Source organism: Polypterus senegalus, unplaced genomic scaffold (genome assembly GCF_016835505.1).
Source record: "Polypterus senegalus isolate Bchr_013 unplaced genomic scaffold, ASM1683550v1 scaffold_219, whole genome shotgun sequence".
Taxonomy (NCBI): Eukaryota; Metazoa; Chordata; class Cladistia; order Polypteriformes; family Polypteridae; genus Polypterus; species Polypterus senegalus.
Window position 1 is genome coordinate 2,179 of NW_024377781.1, and position 25,749 is coordinate 27,927.

Sequence of the window (25,749 nt, forward strand, 5' to 3'; positions counted from 1 at the left end):
TTAAATTTGGCACACAGGGGCTCAGCAGTTAGAATTGCTAGCCAAGCATTGGATTAGATAGCCAAAGACAACTGAGGATTGTATAGTCAGCTTAAACACAGAGTAGGGTATTTCTGTCCTCTGTCAGCACAAAATCTTCTTTCCTTATTGGGAGAATGAGAATCGGCATGTAAGCACTATGATATTTCTGTATTTTGTGGAGGAGGAATTCAGCCCTTGTTTGGAGACAGAAGACCAGCAAGTTGAAGAAGAACAGTATAAAAGGCCTGGACAGTAGCCAGACCCTTCGAGGCTGTGTCGACAAAGAGTTCGAAAAACCTCCCAGCGAGGGGACGAAAAAAATGGCTGACTGTGTTGATCCAGATTTCCCACCTGGATAAAGTCTGTCCATATGTCCTCCCATCTGTAACCGCGTTAAACGTCAGTAAATGTAAGCTAAAAGATATTTTGTGTCATGTGATTCTTGTACCGCCGTAATCACTATGGGAGGGATATCGCTTATTCTGGTATATTATGATATTGTTTAATTATTGAATATGCCACAATTTCAAAAGAACACATTTCCAAGAGAGCTAATGCCTCTGCAGGAAACAACAGGTCATCAGCATTTCTTTTTCAACCAATTCATTTAAATTGTGCTCAATATCACATACTGTAGTCCTGCCCTTATATTCCTTAGTTCATTGGCCACATCTCTTACAGCAGCCAGTATTGCATTCTGTGACTCCAGAACAACATCTATCAGCACACAGGCAGATGGTCACTGAGTGGTTTCTGAGGCAGAGGTGTGTGTGCAACCATCATCTGAAGATGAGCTTGGCACAGCAGCACCATCCTGTCATCGGCACGGGGGTCAGCTTTTTTAATATTATCTAAAACAGAATAAGCAAATGTCAGGCAACTTCGCCTTTTCATGCGACTGTGATATCTGACCACTTCTTTTTTATTTCGGGCACTGTGTGACTTTCTGAACTTGAACTTTTGAGTGTCTTCACCTCTCTTTTGTTGTTTATACCACTGCTTAAGCCGTATTTGCTGAAATTCTTTTTTTAATGTGCTTTTGCCATTGTGTTTTAACCAAACACCTAACAGAAGGAGATATTTATATTGATTTGCATATTAAAATATGCACAATTCTGGATGGAGTCAGGGTGGGGTGGCAGGAGCGTGCACATGCGTTACTTTTCACACTCACCGGGATTTATGGAGCAGAAGTGTGTGGAAGTCAGCTTACGCAATTTTGTGCATCAGAATTTTTTGCATCGTGCGAACATTTCCACTTTTGTCCATACGCCCGTGTGTTAGTGTGAATTCTACGCACGGCCCTATGCATGAGGCCGCTGGTGGTCATGTAATGAAAGTCCCTGAACTGCAGCAAGAGACTTTAATACAAATTAAAAACCGCCAAATAAATTATTTACCATTTCCACTGTAGATTTGAATTCAAATACAAATACTGCCGAAGTAGCAACTCTTTGCCTGGGATAAACTGGAGGAGACGTGTCAACTATAGTGGTACGAGTGTGGATAGAAGAGGTGAGAGAGGGCAGGGCAGCTTGAGATTGAAATGTTTTTACTCATTCAGCTGAGGGGTGCACTTCAGAATATTTACCACAACATGGATGGAACAGTTGAGTCCATGAAGGAGCTGAGATTGATCCACATTTACTTGACTATAGGCGGGCATACCAGACTGACTTTTGACCCTGATATCCATCATTACTCTTCTTCTTTCTTTCCTCACTGCAGCTTTGGCTCTGAAGTTTTCTAAAGTCATTAATGGATTCTCACATGAAGATCTCCTCAAGATCACAGAGTACTACAAGCCTCAGCTGGCCTACGTGATGAACTTTGACCTCAGCAGTGTCCTACAGCTCCTGGTCAATAAGCGCATCCCTCACCAATGATGAGGCAAAGGTGGGTTGTCTCTCTGTTACTGGTGTATACTGGTCTTTGAGCTTTTCCTATTACTATTTGTCATTGACATTCTTAGAGATTAGATGGGTGGCACTGAATTTAAATGACACCATTGAATCCTGAGAGGTAGCAAAGACTGGCAATGAGCAGATGTGTAGGTCTGTGTCGATGTCACGCCTGGGAGGTAAAGTCACACCAACAGGTGTCTTTATGAAGCAGGCAGTGGAGAGATGTTCATGGGCTGAAGTACAGGCTGTGAGCGTAAGAACATAAGACAAGTTTAGACAAAAGAAGGCCATTTAGGTCAGCCACGGCTCATCAAGCCTCAGTCATTTAACTATCTGGAGTGTCCCAAAGACCTGCCATCTAACATAAGGTTTAGTGACTCACATTATGTTGAGCTGTGCTGGATTGCAGTAAACCAGCTGTTGAACCAAGAAGGGTTTTGACAGATGAGGTGGTCTTTAACACGATTCCACACTTCTCTTTTGACGGTTGGCCACCAAGCGACAGCTAAAATCTTCTTCATGGCTTTGAATCTCCACAGGTGATCAGTCAAAGGCGTATTGTGAAAACACTTCAGGAACTCTGAGATGATGGCCTCAGGGATGACAAGTTGAAAACAATCATCCTTTAATTTATATGGAATATACCAGTCTAACACTCCCTGGAGTTCATTAAAATGAATTCGACAAGTTCTTTCATGGTTAACAACGGGACACAACAACAGCATTTGATCAGAGGTGATTACGATAGCATTAATCTGGATTTTCAGAATGCTTTTGATAAAGTCCCACAGTTTGAGCAATTTAGGATGTGGTCTGGTCTATAGGTGGTATGGCCAGTAGGGGGCGTCTTACGGACTGCAAACCCTCAACACATTGTTACAGACACGGCTTCAGTGAAAATGACTCTTTTATTTTTTTCCCCCACTCTTGCCAAGTGCCTTAGCATGCACTTTTGGGAGGCCATCTCCCCTGTACATCCGCTACACTGGCCTCCATGCCAGGTAAAGGTACAGGGGTTTATTCTGCCATGCCATCCATTACAGTGGGTTCAAAAGAGGCCCAAACACAGAAAGCAAAGGGTTATGGAAGAGGAAAGTTTTTAGAGTCAGGTTATGTTAAAGTGGTGTCCGTCAGGGGTCAGTGCTGCACAAAAAAATTTGAATGGAAATATAATAAACAAGCTGGTGTAATAAGTGGAGACCAGAGGCGTGGAAAGGTTTGAGGCAGCCACCCGTTTAATTCGGTTTCCTGGCTGCAAAAGTATTTGAGGCATTGTAAATCAAGTTTATACAACAGAGTCCAAAACAGAACTGCCTGCTAGAGCAAAGGCAGTGGGCTTTATAGTACAGAGGCGGAAGTGATGTTGTCCTCTGGGCTGGAACTGGAAGTGACATCATCCTTGGGGCCGGAAGTGACCTCCTCCTTGGGGCCGGAACCGGAAGTGATGTGTCCTTCCTGGAAATGGCGGCTCCTGGTGGGATTTCCGCGGTTAAGACCTGCAGAGAACTCAGAAAGAGCGTCAGCGTACCCGCTCCCCCCTGGGCCCTGTGAAGGGCCATCCACTTCAGAGGTGCATGATCCGTCACCAGAGTGAACACGCGACCCAAGAGGTAGTACCGTAGATGAGTCACCGCCCATTTGATCGCCAGAGCCTCTTTCTCCACCGCCGCATACCTGGTCTCCCTGTCCAACAGTTTCCGGCTCAGGTACATAACGGGGTGTTCAACACCATCGACGCTTTGGCTCAACACGGCTCCCAAGCCTGTGTCCGAAGCGTCCGTCTGGAGGACAAAAGGGAGAGAGAAGTTAGGGGAGATTAAGATAGGTGCTGAAGTCAGAGCCCTTTTTAAGTCACTGAATGCAGCCCCCGCTTTAATAGACCATACCACCGTATTAGGAGCTCTTTTCTTTGTCAAAGAAAAGAGCGCCGCTCTCTCGGATAAGCGAGGCACAAACTGGCGGTAGTACCCGGCCAAACCGAGAAAGGATTGGACTTGCCGCTTGGTTTGCGGACGGGGCCAGGCCATTATGGCTTGCAACTTGGAACACTGTGGCCTCACAGTACCCCGGCCCACTTGGTAGCCCAAATATTTGGCTTCTCTCAATCCGAAGAAACATTTCTTGGGGTTGATTCGGAGCCCGGCCTCCCCCAATGTCCGTAATACTGCTGTGACCTGCTGTATGTGTTCTTTCCAGGTGCTGGAATAGATGACGACATCATCCAGATAGGCAGCACAGAACGAGTTATGGGGCCGGAGCACTTTGTCCACCAGACGCTGAAAAGTCGCAGGCGCCCCTGTAACCCAAATGGAAGGACACAATACTGCCAGTGTCCGCTAGGAGTGCTAAACGCGTTTTTTTCCTTCGCGGACTCCGTTAAAGGAACCTGCCAGTACCCCTTTGTCATGTCAAGTGTAGTCAAGAATTTGGCTGGTCCCAGTCTCTCGAGGAGGTCATCCACGCGAGGCATGGGATAAGCATCAAATCGGGAAACTTGGTTGAGCTGACGGAAGTCATTGCAAAACCTCCAACTGCCGTCAGGCTTGGCAATCAAGACGATGGGACTGGACCAGGGACTACTACTTTCCTCGATTACTCCTAGTGCCAGCATTCGCTTGATTTCCAGTTCCACTTCTACTTTCTTTGCCTCCGGGAGTCTGTAGGGTCGCTCACGGACGATCACCCCCGGGTCAGTCAATAAGTCATGCGCAATCAGAGATGTCCTACCTGGCTGTTCACTTACCACCTCTGGGACAGAGCGGATAGCTGCTTTGAGCTCCTGTTTCTGTCTGGGAGAAAGCTGCTCGCCGAAATTAAGGGAACTTACTTCAGCGAAGAGAGAGCAGGGCTGTCCGGAGGAGGGATCGGGATCCCTCTCCTTCCACGGTTTCAGCAGATTTACATGATACACTTGCTCAGCTGGTCGGCGATTGGGCTGTTTCACCAAATAGTCGACCAAACCCTTCCTCTCCTTAATTTCGTCAGAGGGGCCTAGCCAATGTGCGAGCAGTTTAGAGTGCTGAAGTAGGTACCAACACCATGACGCGATCCCCCGGTTGGAACTCCCGGAGAGTCGTGCCATAAAGGCGGGCCTGTGCTGATTGTGCCTCCTCTATATGACTTTTAGAATCGGTCTTATTGCATCAAATCTATCGCGCAATTGGGCGATATATTCCAAAATATTAGTTGAGGGCTGTGCCTCCCCTTCTCAGCCCTCTTTTAGAATATCTAATGAACCCCGGGGCTGTCTTCCGTATAGTAATTCAAATGGAGAGAACCCCGTAGAGGCTTGAGGAACTTCCCGGTAGGCAAAGAGGACAAGGGGGAGGAGTTGGTCCCAATTCCTCCCATCCTTGCTGACTACCTTACGTAGCATTTGCTTGAGAGTTTGGTTAAATCTCTCCACTAGCACATCGGTTTGAGGATGATACACCAAGGTCTTTAAATGCTTTATTCTCAGTAACTTGGCAGTCTCCTTGAACGTTTCCGAGGTAAAAGGCGTTCCTTGGTCCGTCAGGACTTCTAGGAATGCCCACCGCAAAAGACTCCTACTAGTTCCCGTGCAATATTTTTAGGGGTAGCCGAAAGCGCAACGGAACGGCTTCAGGGAATCGGGTTGCATAATCCACGATATTTATATCCTCGGGCTGAGGGTTCTAGGGGTCCTACTATATCAACCCCAATCTTGTCAAAGGGAACGTCAATAAGGGGAAGGGGGACCAGAGGAGCACGGCCCCTCCTAGGAATTTGCCACAGTTGACACTCCAGACAGGAAATGCAAAAGCGGCGAACCTCCTAATTAATCCCCGGCCAGAAAAAACGGAGCTTAATTCACTCTAATGTCTTATCGGAGCCGAGATGGCCTCCAAGAAGGTGGGAGTGTGCTAACTTCAAAACCTGCCGGTAGGTCCGCGGGACTAGCAACAACTTCCGGACCTTCCCCTCATGTTCAGCGACCCAATACAACAACTCATTATCAATGACAAAGTGAGGTTCCTGTGGCATGGGCTAATGCGCGTTGCAATGCTAACGAACCACTGCATTCTTTATGTGTTTCAGAGAGTCGCCATTCCACTGTTCTTTCTTGAAAGAAGCCGTGTTGCTCTAAACTGAACAATTCAGAGAGAGGGTCCGGTCTGACCTCAAGGGGTGGAGATTCCTCCCTCGCTGCCGGGGCGCTAGTGGATGACATAGTAGCCAGCGATGGTCCGGGAGTGTCTTCGTCATTCTCTTGGCCTACCGCCCCACTCCCTGTCGGCTGATTACACGGTGTGGAAGCAGCTTGAGATGAATCTTTGTCATCTATAACGAGGCCATAAGCTTTTCGGGGAATGCTTTCTAAGCTACCGCTGTTACTATTAGACCAGTCTCGCCCGAGGATTACGGGAAACGGAGGATCCGGATGTACCGCTACGGTAAGCTGTCGGAGGATTCCTCCGGAGACATACGTAACACCGGGCGGTATTGTATGCGGCGGATATCTCCGTATACATTTTAGATTGGTCTTATTTTTAATCCATTGTTGCGGTAGAATAAAACGGCGAGCAACGACAGACACGTTACTGCCGGAATCGAACAGAGCTGTTATTTTATATCCATTAATGAGAAGCTCCCCCGTATGTTTATCATCCAGGGGATTGCTAAGGGCACACAAACAACCCCGCCATTGTCCCCTACAGTCTGCCTTGTTCCCCAACAGGTCGCAAGCCAAGCGGCCCGGCGACTTCGGAACAGGCTCTGAATTGCGTGGAAGGGACTGCTTTAGTAGGACATAGCTCCCGGGTAGTCCACAAAGCGGCTGTTCCGCCCTCCCAGGTTTCACAGCCGGCCTCTGGGTTTGCAAGAGTTGTAACAGCTCGTCCATAGAATGAAATTCGCCCCAGGCCGGCTGGGCAAAATCCTGGGGTAGCCGCTGTAGCAGCAAAAAACAGGCCACTTGCTGCACTAAAGGGGTCAAATCAAATGGCCGTAGCCACTCACCCACCTGTTGCCAGAGAGCCATAGCCTGCTCTGACAGCCCTTTACTTGGGTTAAACTCCAAGTCTAGTATTTCCTTCACCTGCTGGCCTGGGGACAACCCATCGTTAACAGGGACCTTGGTCCCGATGGGCGGCTCGGCTTTCCTGCCCAGGAGAGCATACTGAGCCACTCGTGTGTGTTCCCCAGAAGCCAGCCCATGCCTGTGGGGTCCCCTCTACCTTCTCCACGGATGGGTTGTTAGCCCCGGGTTATGCTCGTGGTGCAGAGCCTGCACCGCGTCCTTCCTGACCCTCCGGCGCACTCCCTGCCCTGAAACTCGGCCCCGTACTCACCCACCTGGTTCCGCGGAAAGTTCGTGTCCCCGGTTCTTGGGGACACCATCCTGCCGACTACGCCACTGTAATAAGTGGAGACCAGAGGCGTGGAAAGGTTTGGGGCAGCCACCCGTTTAATTCGGTTTCCTGGCTGCAAAAGTCTTTGAGGCATTGTAAACAGTTTATACAACAGAGTCCAAAACAGAACTGCCTGCCAGAGCAAAGGCAGTGTGCTTTATAGCACAGAGGGCAGAAGTGATGTCGTCCTCTGGGCCGGAACTGGAAGTGACATCATCCTTGGGGCCGGAACCGGAAGTGACCTCATCCTTGGGGCCGAAACCGAAGTGATGTGTCCTTCCTGGAAATGGCGGCTCCTGGTGGGATTTCCGGGTAAGACCTGCAGAGAACTCAGAAAGAGCGTCCAGCGTACCCGCCCCGGCAGATGTATAAGCAGTATTTCCTAAGCCCTTCAGCTGCCTCCCATGCACACGTGTGTGACACTTGTTAAATCTGCAGATCACACTGAAAAATGTGGAAGGGCAGATGATGGAGAATTAGCAGAACAGTTACAATTACAGAGGGACTTGAACAGCACACAGGCTTGGGCAGATTTGAGGATGATGAAATGTAATATTACACATATCATAGGTGTGAAATAGAAAAATAAGGTTTAAGTCCACAATGGGGGCTTTGAAACTTGAAAGTACTCCACATGAGAAGGTACTGGGAGTTGTAGTGGACTCATCACTATGTCAAGATGGTGGAAAGAAAACATGAAAACACTGAAGTGCTGTTGTCTAAAACCAAAGAGCAAAACTATGAGAGAAGTCAAATGTCATTAGCTGTTAACCAAATGAGGAGCTGCCACCAGAGCCAGGACCCTAAAACCATGAACTGAAGTGAGAAGTGGATACTGTGAGTTAGAAAATTAGAACATTAGGACTCTCTAGATGAGAACAGGTCATTCAGCCCAACAAAGCTCACTAGTCCTGTCCACTGAATTCTTCCAAAATAACATCAAATCGAGTTTTGAAAGTCCCTAACGTCTTACTATCTACCACACTACTTGGTCGCTTATTCCAATTGTCTATCGTCCTTTGTGTAAAGAAAAACCTCCTAATGTTTGTGGGAAATTTCCCCTTCACAAGATTCCAACTGTGTCCCCGTGTTCTTGATGAACTCATTTTAAAATAAACAACAACAACAACATTTATTTATATAACACATTTTCATACAAAAAAATGTAGCTCAAAGTGCTTTACATGAAGAATAGAAAAATAGAAGACACAATAAAAAATAAAAAGAAGTCAACATTAATTAACATAGAATAAATAAGGTCCGATGGCCAGGGTGGACAGAAAAACAAAAAAAAAAAACTCCAGAGGCTGGAGAAAAAATAAAATCTGTAGGGATTCCAGACCAAGAGACCGCCCAGTCCCCTCTGGGAAAAATAACAGTCTCGATCCACTGTACTAATTGCCTTCATAATTTTAAACACTTCAATCACGTCACCTCTTAATCTTCTTTTCCTTAAACTGTAAAGGCTCAGCTCTTTTAATCTTTCCTCATAACTCATCCTCTGTAGCCCTTCAATCAGCCTAGTCGCTCTTCTCTGGACCTTCTCTTGTGCTGTTATGTCCTTTTTGAAGCCTGGAGACCAAAACTGAACACAGTACTCAAGATGAGGTCTCACCAGTGTTTTATAAAGCTTGAGCAGAACCTCCTGTGACTTGTACTCCACACATCAAGGCGCTATATAACCTGACATTCTGTTAGCCTTCTTAATGGCTCCTGAACACTGTCGGGAAGTTGATAGCTTAAAGTCCACTATGACTCCTAAATCCTTCTCATAAGGTGTACTCTCGGTGATCCGACCACCCATTGTGTATTCAAACCTCACATTTTTACTTCCTATGTGTAATTCTTTACATTTACTGACATTAAATTTCATCTGCCACAAATCTGCCCAAACCTGTCTGCTGTTCAAATAGCACCAGCTTGTGGGGAGTTTCAGTCCATGCAGGCTGCTCACCTCTCCATTCACACTCTGATGCTCTGCCTTTTCATTTTAAATGTCATCAGTTCTCATCACACCAGGCTGATGTTTTCCTCACTTTGATTTCTTTTCCTTTTGACAAATCAACTTCATCTAAGGCCTCCATCACTTGTTTATTAGATTCCAAGCTCAGGTTTGAGGTTTCATTTTTTGTAAATAAAGTTTAAAATTCAATTGTTGTTTAAATGTTTACACCTTTGGGCCTCAACTGAATGTTTATTGTCAGGGTAAGAAGAAAATCAAAGATAATCCAATGAAAATGTGAAATGGCATCACTGACGGGACAAGAGAGATGATGACATTCTTAATGTGAACACTATGGCAGATGAATCAGTTTAAATGATCAGCACTGGTCACCCAGTAGTCATCTCTAAACTGGATGTCTGCTCACTCCAATATCTTTCAGGTGGTCATAGTCAAAGAAGAGTCTGAGGGCACACCAGGTGTGGAATCCTTCATTGGTGATGTAATGAAGAAGGACAAAGCAGTGCTGGTCAGCCTGTGGGAGGCGCTGGCTGAAGAGTTTGTGAGATGTCCGTCACCAAATGTGAAAGGAATCCTGGATGAGGTGACCGAGTGGGGTGAGTTATTGGTCTCATTTTATTAAAGTCACCGTGGACTCGTCACTGTCCACACACATACAGTAAGAGGAGGATGTAGAAGCACAGAGCAGTATAAGACCTTCCAGCTCAATTACTGGATCTGTTCCAGCAGTCTGACAGGGACCACCAGAGGAAGATCTAGACAGACAGCCTGGAAATGCTTCAGAGGAGGTTGGGAGTGACCTTGGAAGGACAGCAGGAATCAGACATAAAGAGGCCATTGGCCACTGATCCAGTAAGCCTGGAGTTATGGGAGTAATGGTGGACAAGGGGTGACTGGCAGGAGGAAGAGTGGCCTGAGTGTTTAAGTAATCAGAAGGTGTTTCAGTTTATGGTGAAAACACAAGAGCCTCCACAGAATCTGGAAAGAGCATCGCCTCTACAATAAGGTGGGCCCAAAGGGGCTCCTCTTTTTTGGTCACTTTTTTGTCTTTTGTTGTTATTATTCCATTTCTATCACCCTTTTTGTTTATCTGGGTCTTCCTGGTTATTTTCTGGGTTCAAGGTGTCCTGCAGCAACCCTCCTGTTCAGAAGACCACTAAACTCACTTCTAAACCATTCTGAACTATGGAAACTATAATTGGAAATAAATTAGAGGAGCATTTAGAGAACATCAGGATAATCCACTAAACAACCACCAGTTTATGATGGGAAGATCCTGACAAGCCAATCTGTGAGCCCACAGCCTCTCCTGCACTCCATGTCCTGAGTTACTGATAGCTGACCAGACAATGTGGACACTCAGTACTGACCTGACCTTCTGTCCTGTTTTAGAGTTCCAATCCTTCTGGCCTCACACAGTGACATTAGTGTGTCAGGAAAATGGATTGATGGCTCTGCCCTTTGAACTTTTATACACAGTCATTAATAATAATAATAATAATAATAATAATAATAATAATAATAATAATAATAATAATAATATTAAGAAGAAGAAGCTTTATTTACTGTATATTGCAGTTTTTTTTTTACAGACAAATGTTAATAGATTACTACTCAACAATGAAACTGATCACACAATCACATCTTGACTCTCTCCCAGTTCATTAAAAGCAGTTTAAGATCAGTCCTCCATTTCCTCTCCATGTTCACATCATTCACTTCATTCAATCATTTCACTCACCCACTTATTCCAGCTGAGGGTTTTGGGGGTCAGACAGTCCTGAATGGCTTCAGTCTTAAGGTGGGAGTTGACCTTGGACGGACAGGAACGCATTAATGATCTTTTTATAGTGTTCCTTTATTGATGATATCACATTATTCATTTTTATTGTGGATTCTCCTGATTTTATTGATATTTTGGATATGTCGTCTTGTTCCTCATTTGATTTTATGGACACTTTGGAGACTTACTGCATTTCTCAGTCCATGATCAGCATACTATGCATAGCTTGATGTTGTGATGGTTGCACGACAAGAGATGACACATTTAACATCAAATAAACATTACATTAAAGACACGACTGTGGGAGACGTGTGCTCACACAGACAAACATGTTGTGGTTCAGTATCTCCTCTAGATTTTGTTTGGTTTCTTGTAGCCTGTTGTTGTACATTTCTGATTGAACTAAAGTTTAGTGTGCTGACCTTTGCAAATTGCTTTGGCTCTTCTCCTACTGAGCCCTAATAATGGCCTTCCTTGATCTCGTCCACTCTGACCATACAGACTAAGTGGTGCAGCTTCTTAGCTTCTTTAAAATACAATATGGCAGACCCCACTCCTGCAGTGAGCCACATAGGCACAGTTTGGTGTCTGCAGTACATTTAGGCTGAAGGTCCCAGGAGTTCGCTGTGTGGAGTTTGCTTGTTCTCTCCATGTCCACATGTATTTCCTCCAGGAGCTCCAGTTTCTACCCACAGTCCAAATACATGCAAGTTAGAAGGATTAGCATTAAGTTAGCCCGTGTGTATATATGTGTGTGTGTGTGTGTGTGTGTGTGCTCATCCTGCAATAGACTGGCACCGTGCCCAGTTGTTGTTCCTGCCTTACACCCAATGATTACCAGGAGAGGCTCCAGCTGTCATACAATCCAGGTCTGGATAAGCAGATTAAGAAAATTGATGGATGGAAAGATGGATGGATGGATCAGTGGATCATAAGCATGTGGGAGAAAAACAGGAGTACAAAGAGGGAGACCAACAAAGACACATGGACAGCAGGCAAACCCCCCACAGACAGTGGGCACAGCTTGGACTCTGATGGTTGAAGGCAGCAGTGCACACAAACTCTAAATGATTTCCGTCTTTAAAGATGTGAAGCCCCTCAGAGAACTGCTGATGCTCATGTTTATCTCCTCTGTGTTTATTCCAAGGACCGGACCTCTTGAAGGAGATACAGGCGAGCACCCAGTCACCTCAACTTGAGCCTCATTTTAAAGGTTAGTGGTCCTCATGTCTCTGGTCAGTTGCCCCTCCACTCCTCTGCTCATTCTGTCACCTTACTTGTTCTCGTTTTTACTTTCAGACCTCCATGAGACACACAGAGTCAGCGTGTCTGAATCCACAAGACCTCTGCATGATCATCGCCCATCTGGAGATCCACTCACTAGTGCAGTGGGCCTTGAGACTCAATACACGGAGCTGATGGTCATCAAACAGGACATTAAAGATGAACTGGCAAAGGCTGGGAAAACTCAGGAAAGACTTGAGGAAGAGGGAGCAATAAAGAACTGTGAGCGAGTCTGGACTGAGCAGCTGTTTAAGAAAAGACCTAAAATTGACCCTAAAATTGTAGTGGTCAGTGGGGTGGCAGGCATCGGGAAGACCACCATGGTCCAGAAGATCATGTCTGACTGGGCCAGAGGCACTCAGTACCACAGGTTTGCGTTTGTGTTCCTGTTTAAATTCAGGGAGCTCAGCCTCCTGGACAACAAGCCACAAATGTCTCTGACTGCACTGATTGAAAGGCACTATAAACATCTCACTCATGATAAACTCATAGAAATTCTGAAGAAACCTGAATCTCTGCTCTTCATACTTGATGGGCTGGAGGAATACAAACACAAACTGAACTTCACAGACAGTCAGCTCTGCTCAGACCCAGACATTGAGGTGCCTGTCCACATCCTGGTCACCAGTCTGGTCAGTCAGACATTACTGAAGGGCTGCTCAGTCCTGATCACAAGCAAACCACCAGCTCTGGGGTCTCTGGACATGGAGAGAGTTGATGGATTTGTAGAAGTTGTAGGATTCTTCCCTGAACAAAGACTGATGTACTTTAAGTAGTTCTTTGGTGACACTGATGTGGGCACCAAGGCTTTTCAGTGCATGGAGGGTAACACCATCTTGTACTCCATGTGTGTCAGCCCCTCGTACTGCTGGATTATCTGCTCTGCACTGAAGAGCCACTTCATGACACCTGAAGATGTGCGAGGAGCTGTCCCCAGAAGTGTCACTGAGATCTTTGTGATGTTCCTTCACAACATCCTGACCAATCACAGGCAAGAAGATGAGGACCAAAGGAGGATTCTGATCAGTCTGGGAAAGATGGCTTATTATGGGGTGGACAACAAGACTCATGTGTTTAATGAGAAACAGGAGATGTCCACCTTTGGTCTCCAGCCAGTCCTGTCCTCTTCATTCCTCTCTGGCTTTCTGCACAGACAAAGCACTCAGGAGCACACGACGTACACCTTCTACCACTTCACCCTGCAGGAATTCATGGCCGCCTGCTCCTTCTACCTCAATCCATCAGGGGGTGTCGAGGAGCTGCTGAAGAAGCGAGACTCGTGTAAAGATGACCGATTTGAGACTGTCACTCGATTCCTGGCAGGACTGGCTTGGTGTCCTGTGCTTAAAACAGTGGAGGGAATCCTGGGGGAGTTTGAGGGGACAACCACACAGCGGATACAGAAGTGGTTGAGGCAGAAAGCTAAACAGGCGCTGCGAGGGAGATAAAAGTGAAGCTCTGCGAGTTTGTCACTGGCTCTATGAGACTCAGAATGAGGAGATGATCAGAGACGCCATTGGGAAGGACTTAGAGTTGGATTTTAGATGGATGACTTTATCTGTTCTGGACTGTGCTGTGCTGGCCTCTGTCATCAGCTGCTGTGGAGAACTTAAGGAACTTGACCTGTCATACACACCTCGGACCCTCGAGTGCATCAGGAGACTGGCAAAGGGGCTCAGCTGCTGCAATAAAGTTTGGTGAGTGATGCGACTTTGACGAGTTCAGTTTGATCTGTCAGTAATGTCACTTTATGTAAATAAGAGTAACTGAGGGGAACTTTGCTTCACAGTCATTGGACCTTCTAATAAGCCCCACCCCACTCAACAGGAAGTGATGTCACACTGTTAATGACATGCTAACTATGCTGCCTCATTCTCGGTGACCCATTAAAACACACTTGACCTTACACTGTCACCACTGTCTCAGACTCTGCTGGTCATTAAAACAGACACTGAGCCGACACCACTGGGGTCATGAAGAAGATTGAACTCCATTTATTAACTCATTGATTACACTGAGCTGATGACTGGTCTGTAATTAAACTGTGCCACTACCTTGATGATAAGGCAGACCCATACTCAGACTGTAGGTGGCACTACTGTCACCACATCTGTAGTCTGGTGTGACGTTCTGGTCACAGCAGAGGAGAGCAGCACAAGTGCATCATGGGACTGAATGGCTTGTGTGACCGTGACAGGCTCAGGGAGTTCAGCCTCTTGAGTTTCGAGCAGAGGACGCTGAGTGGGGACCTCGTTGGGGTCTTCTGAATTGTCAAAGGCGTCCATCAAGCTGATTGAGTTAAACTCTGACTGTGTGTGTGAATCGTGTCTTCTGTTTTTATACGAGTGTCGAGTTTTCAGTGAATCTCACAAAACTTTTTCTTTTACTTTTTTCTTCTTCTTTGCTCACTGAACTCCCCTCAGCTCTGTGCTCATTGCTTAAAAGCTTTGTCACATAAACTGTTTTTTTTTGCCTTTTATTTATCTGTCTGCTTGAAATGTTTTGTCATCTTTGTGTCTCCAAGGTCGTGGTGATGAAGTTTCCGGTAGTCCAGCCTGGTGGTCCCTGTGTGTGTTTTCTCAGTGGTCCTGCCAGTGCTCACAGTTGTGTGTGTTTTTGAACAAATTCAAACCTGCACATAATCCTGACTGCCCTGCTTCTTCCATGTTGTTGTAACTGAGTTTATGCAGAAAACAAGAATATGAAGCTCCTCAAATTAGTGAAATGGACAGAAATGTCAGGGCAGCCCAAGACCCCCAAAGTGCCTCAATGTATACTCAGCGTCTCGGGGACTCAGCACACGTGTCACGTCTTCATGAGGTGGAGTGCTGAACTGATGGAGTTCTGCTGCTCATTGCGTTTTATTTCTACAGATTTCTGTCATTCATTGTGTGGGGTAACTGAGATTGAGGTGGACAGAGGGGTCTCTACATATATGTGGTGGGATGAAGAGCTGAGGGAGGATTGTGCATTAATGGAATGGCCAGCAGGTGGTTTGTGGGGTCTCAGGCAGGCCACTCATAAAGCTCTTATTTCTGTGGAGCTGTCAGTGGGTTAGGGCTGCTGCAAAACGGGAGTGATATGGTGAATAGAGGGGGTTCTAGTAATGATGTGGGTGGGCAACTGAATTCTGGACCAGTTGAAGCTTAAAAAAAGATTTGCAAGAAAGACCAAAGTAAAGGAAATTGCAATAATCCAGATGAGAGGTGACAAGGCTATGAACAAAGATAGCAGAGGTGTGGGGAGTGAGGGACCCGGGGGGGGATGGAATACGATTAACGTTACGCTGGTGGAAATATGGGGACCGGGAGATGTTATTGATGTGGGACTGAAAGGATAAAGTACTGTCAAGGATGACACCCAGACTCTTACCTGTGGGAAAGGGGAAACAGAGGAATTATCAATAACAAATGAAAATTGATCCGTTTTGGATAATGTTGATTTTGTACCAATAAGGAGAACCTCTGTCTTGTCACTTGTTATTTAATTTAAGAAAATTTGAAAAAAAACAGGATTTGATTTCTGCTATACAGTCAATAAGTGAGGAGGGTGGAAAGGAAGCAGTAGGTTTGCTAGTGAGATAGAGCTGGGGGTCATCAGCATAACAGTGAAAGCTAATGTTATATTACAAAAGATATTACCAAGGGGAAGGAGGTAAATATTGAAAAGGAGGGGTCCCAGGACAGAGCCCACGTGAAGTAACAGCGGTGGGTTGGGATGTAAAAGTTTTAAGCTGAACAAACTGAGTGCGGCCTGAGAGGTAGAATCTGAACCAATCTTATGGAGTGTGGGCAATGCCAATCGAAGATCATTTACTGAGAAGAGTTGTGTGACAAATAGTTTCAAAGGCCACACTCAGATCAAGGAGAATGAGAAAAGGAATTAAACCAGAATCAGCTGCCATAAGGAGGTCATTAGTATTTTTTATAAGTGCTGTTTCTGTACTGTGGAGGGGGCGAAAACCAGACTGGAACTGTTCATACAGATTATTATGAGATAAATGAGAATGAAGTTGAATAGCCACTACTTTTTCAAGAATTTTGGAAATGAAGGCTAGATTAGAAATAGGACGAAAATTACTGAGGTTAGTCGGATCGGCACTAGGTTATTTCAACAGAGTGAAGCTGCAGACCGCAATACCTCTGACGTTAGACTCGGAACGCCCTCCATATCATGGAACGCCCATAGCGTCAGTCATGAAACGCCTTTGACAGTGCACTTCATGTAATGACGCGATTATCGCAACACCCTTTCCCAACATCACTCACATCATGTCCTTTGTGAGACAGTATTGACACGCTCGTTGCACAGTATGCAGCAGTTGTACAAATTACAACAGTTTCTATTTGGACAAACATAAATGACTTCCAGTCTCATACTTATGCTAGACAACCATTCCAAGCACTTTGCCGATATAAAGTAGTTTTTTTTCTTTTACTATTTCAAATGATTGTTCATTATGTTTTCTCCTGAACCGTTACATTATAGTAAAAGTAACAAATCTTATTACCATTTAGTGTTTCAAACAGAATGTGCCTCATGAAACTCATACCTAAAGATTTTCAATCTATAAATGTATTTCATATTCCCATTAGCAAATTATAATCATGTGAAGCAATTTTCAGCTTAATTAATTTTTAAAAGGTTTGCAAAAACAGTGTTACATATAAAATTGGTTTTAAAATTGACTGGGAAACATTTTAGGAAACAGTCAGTCATTTATTTATTGATTTGATCCATCAACGTTTTCATTACTAAAAGCTGTATGTGTGAAATACTGGATGTCATCAACTGAACGGTATGTGACAGTCAAGAAGTTTTACATTTTTAAATAACTTTTAAATTTGAGACAATTGTCATTGTTCTTAAACCTTTTTCATGCAACATTTAAAGTAGACTGCAAAGATCCAACTTAGATGGACTCTGTCTTTGAGTCGTCCATCCATCCATCCATCCATCCATCCATCCTCTTCCGCTTATCCGAGGTCGGGTCGCGGGGGCAGCAGCTTGAGCAGAGATGCCCAGACTTCCCTCTCCCCGGCCACTTCTTCCAGCTCTTCCGGGAGAATCCAGAGGCGTTCCCAGGCCAGCCGGGAGACATGGTCCCTCCAGCATGTCCTGGGTCTTCCCCGGGGCCTCCTCCAGGTTGGACGTGCCCAGAACACCTCACCAGGGAGGCGTCCAGGAGGCATCCTGATCAGATGCCCGAGCCACCTCATCTGACTCCTCTCGATGCGGAGGAGCAGCTGCTCTACTCTGAGCCCCTCCCGGATGACTGAGCTTCTCACCCTATCTTTAAGGGAAAGCCCAGACACCCTGTGGAGGAAACTAATTTCAGCCGCTTTTATTCGTGACCTCGTTCTTTCGGTCACTACCTATAGCTCATGACCATAGGTGAGGGTAGGAACGTAGATCGACTGGTAAATTGAGAGCTTTGCCTTACGGCTCAGCTCCTTTTTCACCACGACAGACCGATGCAGAGCCCACATCACTGTGGACGTCGTTACGATCCGCCTGACGATCTCACGGTCCATTCTTCCCTCACTCTTGAACAAGACCCCAAAACATGAACTCCTCCACTTGGGGCAGGATCTCTCCCCCAACCCTGAGAGGGCACTCTACCCTTTTCTGGCTGAGGACCATGGTCTCGGACTTGGAGGTGCTGATTCCCATCCCAGCCGCTTCACACTCAGCTGCGAACCGCTCCAGAGAGAGCTGAAGATCACGGCCTGATAAGGCAAATAGGACAACATCATCTGCAAAAAGCAGTGACCCAATCCTGAGTCCACCCTTCAACACCCTGGCTGCTCCTAGAAATTCTGTCCATAAAAGTTATGAACAGAATCGGTGACAAAGGGCAGCCCTGGCAGAGTCCAACTCTCACTGGAAACAGGCTCGACTTACTGCCGGCAATGCGGACCAAGCTCTGACACCAGTTGTACAGGGACCGAACAGCCCTTATCAGGGGGTCCGGTACCCCATACTCCCGGAGCCCCCCCCCACAGGATTCCCCAAGGGACACGGTCAAAGGCCTTTTCCAAGGCAACAAAACACATGTAGACTGGTTGGGCAAACTCCCATGCACCCTCCAGGACTCTGCTAAGGGTGAAGAGCTGGTCCACTGTTCCGCCGACCAGGACTGAAAACCACACTGAATCCGAGGTTCGACTATCTGATGGACCCTCCTCTCCAGGACTCCCAAATAGACTTTTCCAGGGAGGCTGAGGAGTGTGATCCCTCTACAGTTGGAACACACCCTCCGGTTCCCCTTTTTAAAGTGAGGGACTACCACCCCGGTCTGCCAATCGAGAGGCACTGTCCCCGATGTCCATGCGATGTTGCAGAGACGTGTCAACCAAGACAGTCCTACAATATCCAGAGCCTTGAGGAACTTCAGGCGTATCTCATCCACCCCTGGGGCCCTGCCACCAAGGAGTTTTTTGACCACCTCTTTGACTCTTTGAGTCGTCGTCTTTTTTATTTTTGATAAATATCAAATGCTATTACTACTACTACTAATATTAATAAATAGTGGGTCGCCTGCAGTGTGCATTCAGCAGGGAATCATCCCGATTTGATCTCATCATTAAACATACAGTATTTAATGTCTTGTGTCCACAGTAGAATTATATTGTTACTTACATGTCTCTCCAGAACAGTGATAATATAATAAAACACAATAAATATACAGTACATAGAATACAATGTACAGTATAGATAAATATTCAGTTATATTTCAAATATTTATACAATGTCTTTTTCTTACAATGTTTGTTATTACAATTGGCTCTTCAGTAACTCTACAACTAAAACATTTTCTCTGAAGCTATTCTGAGGTCCACTGGTTCTTTACTATTTGCCAGAATGCAGGATCAAGAAAAACAGCTGTGCAGGATGGCTGAGTGTGGAATAATCTTAGCAGAACGTCTTTCAGATACCCTGGACAGAAGGCAGCTGGAGCCAGTAATATTTTGTGGTTTTCACCACCCTCTGCAGTGACCCAAGCATGTGTGCCCTATCAGGATGTGATGCTGCCAGTGAAGATGGACTCCAGACAGCACCTGTAAGATATCTCAGGAAGACATTGGTGAACTTGGCAGTAAACAAAACGTGCTGTTCCCTCATCAGTGACTGTTACTGTACGAAATTTAAACAAGCTCACTTATTCCACAGCACCCCACAAAAAAAAAAAAAACAGCGTAATCCGTCCTCTGAAGTCTATGATCTGCTCCTTAATTTTTGGACATTAAAGGTCAGATTGTCCTGGGACCTCTGAGTCAGCAGGTAGACCTCTTGTCTTCAAGCCACTTCATCATTGTTGGTGATCAGGCCTATGGCGGTGATGTCAGTAGCACTTTTAATGACGGAGCTGGTGTGGTGTCTGGACACAAAGTCACATGGGGGGATTACCATCCTACCCCATAGTGTGTCTGGGTTGTGGGTGAGCATAGAGGAAATGATGCTGTCAGTCTGCAAAGTCGAGGTCTGTTTGGTATGAAGTCCAAAATTCAGTTCTGTTGGCACTACAGTGTTGAATGCTAAGCTATTGTCTATAAACGTACCTCTGTAAGAGCAGTTTTTACATTATCCAGATGTGTCAAGATGATATGGAGTGTAAGACTTAACTGCTGTACCAGTAGGCATCATGGAGACAGTGAAGGGTAGCAAAGTTATGTACTAAGTTTAACGTTACTAAGAAGTCTGAGTGAGTGTAGTTAGTTCTAAAATGAGTTATCACATACAACACACAGACATTATGGAAATAAAATGGATGAATAAACAGATAAGCACATTTTAAACATTACAAGAGATGTCAATCATGAAACACACATATATTCATTCTCTCTCATACTGTATATATATACAGTGGAACCTCGGTTCACGAATGTCTCGGACCACGTACAAATCGGGTTACAACCAAAAAGTTTGCCAAACTTTTGCATCTGTTCACGACTACACACTCGGTATACGAACAAGCCAGTTTCCATTTCGGTTTGTGCGCGCCGATGATTTCCGCACGTGTTCATTCTCTCCATGTACTGTACATTGTTCTCAGTGCATCACGCATAGGGACTATCCCTCAGAACTGTAACCTCCTCTCAACCCAGATTCCTCCTGTGGTATAGTAGGTCCACAGCTCCCGTCAAAAAGGCCAGTTTTAATAAATAACTAAATAAATAAAATCGGTGCAGAGAGAGAGAGAGTGCAGGCTCACTTGCAGCTGAGAGCGAGCGAGCCTGCGTGTGCAGTTGAGCAGGGATCCTGGGTGTTTGTCTCAGTGTTATTCAATGTTTTTACATTAGTTTACTATTACACTATGTATTCTATGGTATAATTAACTATTTTTGTACTTAAAAATCTTTAAAGAAAACATATTTACATTTACATACAGTTCATATGGTCTGGAACGGATTAATTGTATTTACATATTTACATACAATCCTATGGGGGAAATTACTTCGGTTCACAACCAGAGTTTTGGAACGAATTATGGTCATGAACTGAGGTTCCACTGTATATACACACATACACACCCAAACACATATCCATCCATCCCTTTTCCAACCCGCTGAATCCGAACACAGGGTCATGGGGGTCTGCTGGAGCCAATCCCAGCCAACACATGGCAGGAAAGAATCCTGGGCAGGGTGCCAACCCACCGCAGGACACACACAAACACCAAGCACACACTAGGGTCAATTTAGAATCGCCAATCCACCTAACCGGCATGTCTTTGTACTGTGGGAGGAAACCGGAGCAAACCCACGCAGACACGGGGAAAACATGCAAACTCCACGCAGGGAGGACCCGAGTCTCCTAACTGCAAGGCAGCAGCGCTAACACTGCGCCACCGTGCCGCCCCCAAACACATATATTATATATTAATAATCCTGATTTATAACATCTGCGGTGGGCTGGCGCCCTGCCTGGGATTTGTTTCCTGCCTTGTGCCCTGTGTTGGCAAGGACTCCAGCAGTCCCTGTGACCCTGTGGTTAGGATATAGCAGGTTGGATAATGGATAAGTGGATGGATGGATTTGTAACATGGCATTGTTTCATACAGTGGTTCTCATATTCACTCCCAAGGGCTGCAGATTTTTGTCCCAGCTAATTTTTGCTTTTAATTTGACTCCCATCTTGAACTTGCAAGCCAACAGACTTGGTATTGAAAGTTAAAGTGATGTATGAAAAACACAAAGCTCATTGTTATAACTACCACATTGGGGAGTGTAACATGTGTGGGGGAAATTTTAGCACCCAAACCCCGGACATAACCACACACACAAGTTCCAGGTTCAAATACGAATATATTTTTGTAATAATAAAGCACACAATCTTAGTCAGGATATCCACCCGTGTCCTCCATCCACTATTTGCGTCTTTGAGTAGACAAGGAACTCCTGAACCAGGTCAGAGAGCCAGTCCATCCCTACCTTTCTTTACAGTGGAAATTTTGAAGGTTAACAAAATTAAAACAAAACATAACAACCTAACTGGTAGAACAGCAACAAGTGATGGGGACTTTTTTTTACCCCGTATCTCATCTCATCTCATCTCATATCCTTCATGCAGTCAAAAGTAAATAACAAGGAGCACATGACGTCTTCATCGTCTCTCCTTTGGTCTAATTTTCCAGTTCTGTGTGTTCCTTCATTCTCATCCATATCCAGAATTCTTGGCCTGAGTTCTGTCCCAACAAGTCGGTCACAAGCAGTCAGGATGTTATTGATCAATGAAGACTTTTTTGTGAAAAGGTAAACAATGCAGAGTGTGAAGTATTTTATTAGGAATATCAACACATTAACTCCACGTTCAATCAGAGTACGTACATTCAAATTGGCTTATGAAATAAACCCACCAATTTGACCATAGCATGTCATAGGAATGCTTAGCTCGATTGATTTCTCTGGCTTTGTGCCTCTACTGTGTCTCCCTGTATTCATTTAAGGGTGACACACAAGGCATATTTAAAAATAAAATATATTTTTATTCAGTGGCAATGGCCCCTGGAAATTTAAACTTTACATGAAATAAACCTAAAACAGGACAAACAAGAGACACAATCACAATTCTACTTATTTGTAATTACAAATCAATTGTGTGTACAAAGATAAGACAAATGGCACTTTTGACTTTTCTTGTATTTTTCAGATGAAAACTATAATTAACACAGCTACACGTGCTATCCTATATTTTCTCCTGAGAATAAAATTTTTACATAATTGGCCCCTTGAACATGGACCTCCATTGCAGTATTTTGGTGTCAAGCACCAAAACCATTTCAGGCCATTGACGATTTAAAAAATTAAAATAATCACAAACCAACAACAGAAGACACAATTAAAATTCATTCTCGTCAATTCAAACTTTCTGTCCCCCAGCACTCTGTAGATAAACCAGCAGCCAGATGCCAAGAGCCCTTTGAGTAGTGAGATATCAATGTAAAGACTTTCTGTATTATTATTATTATTAAGAACACAGCCATCAGAAACTGTGCCCACTGTGTTTAGTGTTCAACAAATAATCTCCAGTCACTCAATGATATTTGTTTAGGAACTCTTGAGGTGTTTGTCATGAAGAGCACCAGGGAGGCCCTCTGCTTGAATCAGTGACAGTCACATGACATGGAGGGCAGAAGAAGATGCCATCAGGTAGAAGGTGGCACCTCATTTGTGGACCTTATTACTATTGTGCTTCACCAACAGCTAGCGGGCAGTTTAAATAACTCACAAGCAACACTTGGTCAGAAAGAAGACGTTTCTGAAGGCAAACGTCAGGGTCTTCTACTGTCTGAAAAAAAAAGAAACAGTAAATAATAAATGAACACCAACAGACATCAGCTGACTTTTTAATTCACAGGTTCATTTCAAGATAATAAACTTTTTAACACATCACATCTCAAGGACCTCAAGTCAAAGTCTCGCTCATATGTCACAGCTTCTTTAGAGGATTAGCTGGTGACAGAAACAGCAATGGGAGCGATGGCCTGAGTAACTGCTGAGGACCAAATAACAAGAATAGAAGTAATGAAAGGCCAGAGCTGAGCTCATTAGTGTCATGGCTGATCTCAGCAGATTCTTCCATATCCCATAAAACTGAACCTTTTGAATAAAACTCCATCCATCTTTTCTTTCCTTCTCTGATGTGCTGATTGTTTTACTTGTCCACGGTGTGATGAAGCTAATCCATAACCTGAAGAACACCTACAAGAATATCCAGACACACAACAAACATTTAAATGTAATCATTAAAGCTCACATTCTTGCCTATCATATATTTTCCATTTTTCTTTTCTTTAATGAATGCTAACCTTCAGTTTCCTTTGTCTTTGAAGGGTATCTAACAGGTTCTTCACCTTTGGTGGTCCTCGGGATTTAGACCACAAATCAGCCTGATAAATTGTACAGAAGACATTGGCTGAAAATAACAAGACACACAAGTTTAGACCAATTTAAATTAGAAACCTTACGCGCTGTAACCTGTACAAGACATGAAAAATATTCAAGTTTCATAACTAGGCCTGCCTCATGATAACTCATTCCAGGATGAATTGCTTGCCAGACAGTTTTTCTCTGTGCCATGGAGGAGATGCCCTAAATCATCACAGGCGAGGATATTCAGCAAGATGTCCCTCATATTGTCAGCTGTAAACACACAACAGCAAGTCTCAGTCCTGACATGACGTCATCAGTGTGACTGAGAACTGACAGAATGCACGGCCGTCAGACCAAAAGACAGAAGCTGTGCTGCTTTGTGACAAGTCGACTGGTCAGCAGATTGGACACACGTTACTGGAGCTGATGTTTAAAATGTTTGAGTGGCTCTATAGGGGAGGTGATGCAATAAATATTATATTATAAAACATTATAAACACATGTTTGCAAAAAATGACAACATTTCATATTAAAAATGTGACCTTTTACATGTCATTTATTGAAACACAAGCAAACATTCAAATGAAGTCGTTCAGGAGATGCTGAGCAGTTTTAGGTTTGGGAAGCCAAACTGACATTTAAAGAAATCTCACAGTGCATTAAAATCAGTTGGCTGAAGCTCACTTCAAGATACTGATGTTGTGATCAATGAAATACATTTTCAGAAATATTACCATAACGTCCTCTGCATTTCAGGATATCTCAGATCAATTGTACACTGCTGAAGGTGTCAGAAGTTCATTTCAAACTTCTTAAATGGCCCAAGAAGTTCTTTTCACATTTCTCGAAATGCGTTTCAGTGCTTTGAAAGTGAATAAGCAGCCATCTGAGATATCTGAGAATTCACTGGAAATAACTTGAACTGTATTTCTTAAAATTATATTCAGGTAACTTTAAATAATGTACTGATTTTAAAGATATTTTATAATGTATTTAAGATACTTTAAAACAAAAGTCAACATACCTTAAAATATCTTTTAAGATATCTGAGAACAGACATCATATTTAAAATATCAGGAAGTCAGTTTGAGATATCTGGAAAAATATTTATTTGTATTTATAATTCACTTTAATAGTTTAAAATATATATCTAAAAATGATTTCTAAATATTATGTCAGCCTATCGTATTACTTGAGATGTCAGGCTCACGTTAAACTACAGTCGTTCACTCACTGTGGGCACATTTGTTTGCCTACCCTTTAATGGCCACTAATCGCATCCTCCAGTTTGTTCATTTGTTTCGTCCATCGCTTGACAAACACGGCAAGCTGGTCTGTGTGTAGTCTGACATGAAGCTGCGTGAAACTTCCTTCATTATTAACTTTGGTGCTTAACAAGGCAAAATACATACTCACCTCTTAAAAGAGCAGTGCATATTGTGTTCAGCACAAGAACAACACATTCAGACTGAAGCCGTCTTCTTGGGAGAGGGTAAACTTCTGTCCCATTCTTGAGGATGAGTCTTATAAATCCGGACACTGAGGAGGTCGCCTGTGTCGAGCAGGATAACAAAGTTCACCGTAAGTGTCTGTTGAAAGGGTAATTATTAAGGGAGATGTCAGAGATTTTCTAGCTGACTCGTCCTCGTTCTCAGATGGAGCTGGTTGAGTTTCTGTTACCTCCATTGTTGGTACTTTTTACAGGCCACTGATTTCCATTACTGTCAGAATTCACTTCAGGACAATCCATGTCTGGCGGCTCAGTTGATGCTGGTGATCTCTGCTACAGCTGATCCACATGTCTTCACCAAATATTACCATCATCAGTGTGGACAGTGTAAGAGACGGGTCTACTCTGACTAATTACAGTGGCAGGACCTAATTTGTATTTGTTGTTTAAACCTTAAGCCAATGTGGTGTCATCAGGATGAAACACTCCGTCTTTCTCTTTCTTGTCTCAATGTTTGATTTCTTTTTGTTAATGATGATGTGCCAGTTGTTTTGTTTCCGGTGGCCACAAGTTCTGCAAAATTGTGTCTTCATCATT

At 44.3% G+C, this 25,749-nt stretch overlaps 2 protein-coding genes across 3 annotated transcripts in view; both read left to right on the forward strand.

Moving 5' to 3' along the window:
* The first annotated feature begins 1,733 nt into the window (after positions 1 to 1,733).
* On the forward strand, positions 1,734 to 13,774 carry LOC120519470 (NACHT, LRR and PYD domains-containing protein 12-like). Of its 2 annotated transcripts, XM_039742473.1 has the most exons (4): positions 1,734 to 1,917; positions 9,682 to 9,856; positions 12,191 to 12,256; positions 12,343 to 13,774. In XM_039742473.1, exons 2-4 carry the CDS (start codon positions 9,745 to 9,747, stop codon positions 13,101 to 13,103), a joined length of 939 nt encoding a protein of 312 aa, XP_039598407.1. In that variant the 5' UTR covers positions 1,734 to 1,917; positions 9,682 to 9,744; the 3' UTR covers positions 13,104 to 13,774. The 2 variants fall into 2 exon arrangements, with proteins under 2 accessions (XP_039598407.1, XP_039598406.1); XM_039742472.1 differs by lacking the exon at positions 1,734 to 1,917 and having other exon boundaries at positions 9,620 to 9,856.
* Positions 13,773 to 25,749, forward strand: part of LOC120519471 (NACHT, LRR and PYD domains-containing protein 3-like) — a 65,318-nt gene continuing 53,341 nt past the window's right edge. Inside the window, exon 1 of the mRNA XM_039742474.1 lies at positions 13,773 to 14,024. Coding sequence (XP_039598408.1) covers positions 13,828 to 14,024 — 197 coding nt within the window. The 5' untranslated portion in view covers positions 13,773 to 13,827. The remainder of the gene's footprint in view (positions 14,025 to 25,749) is intronic.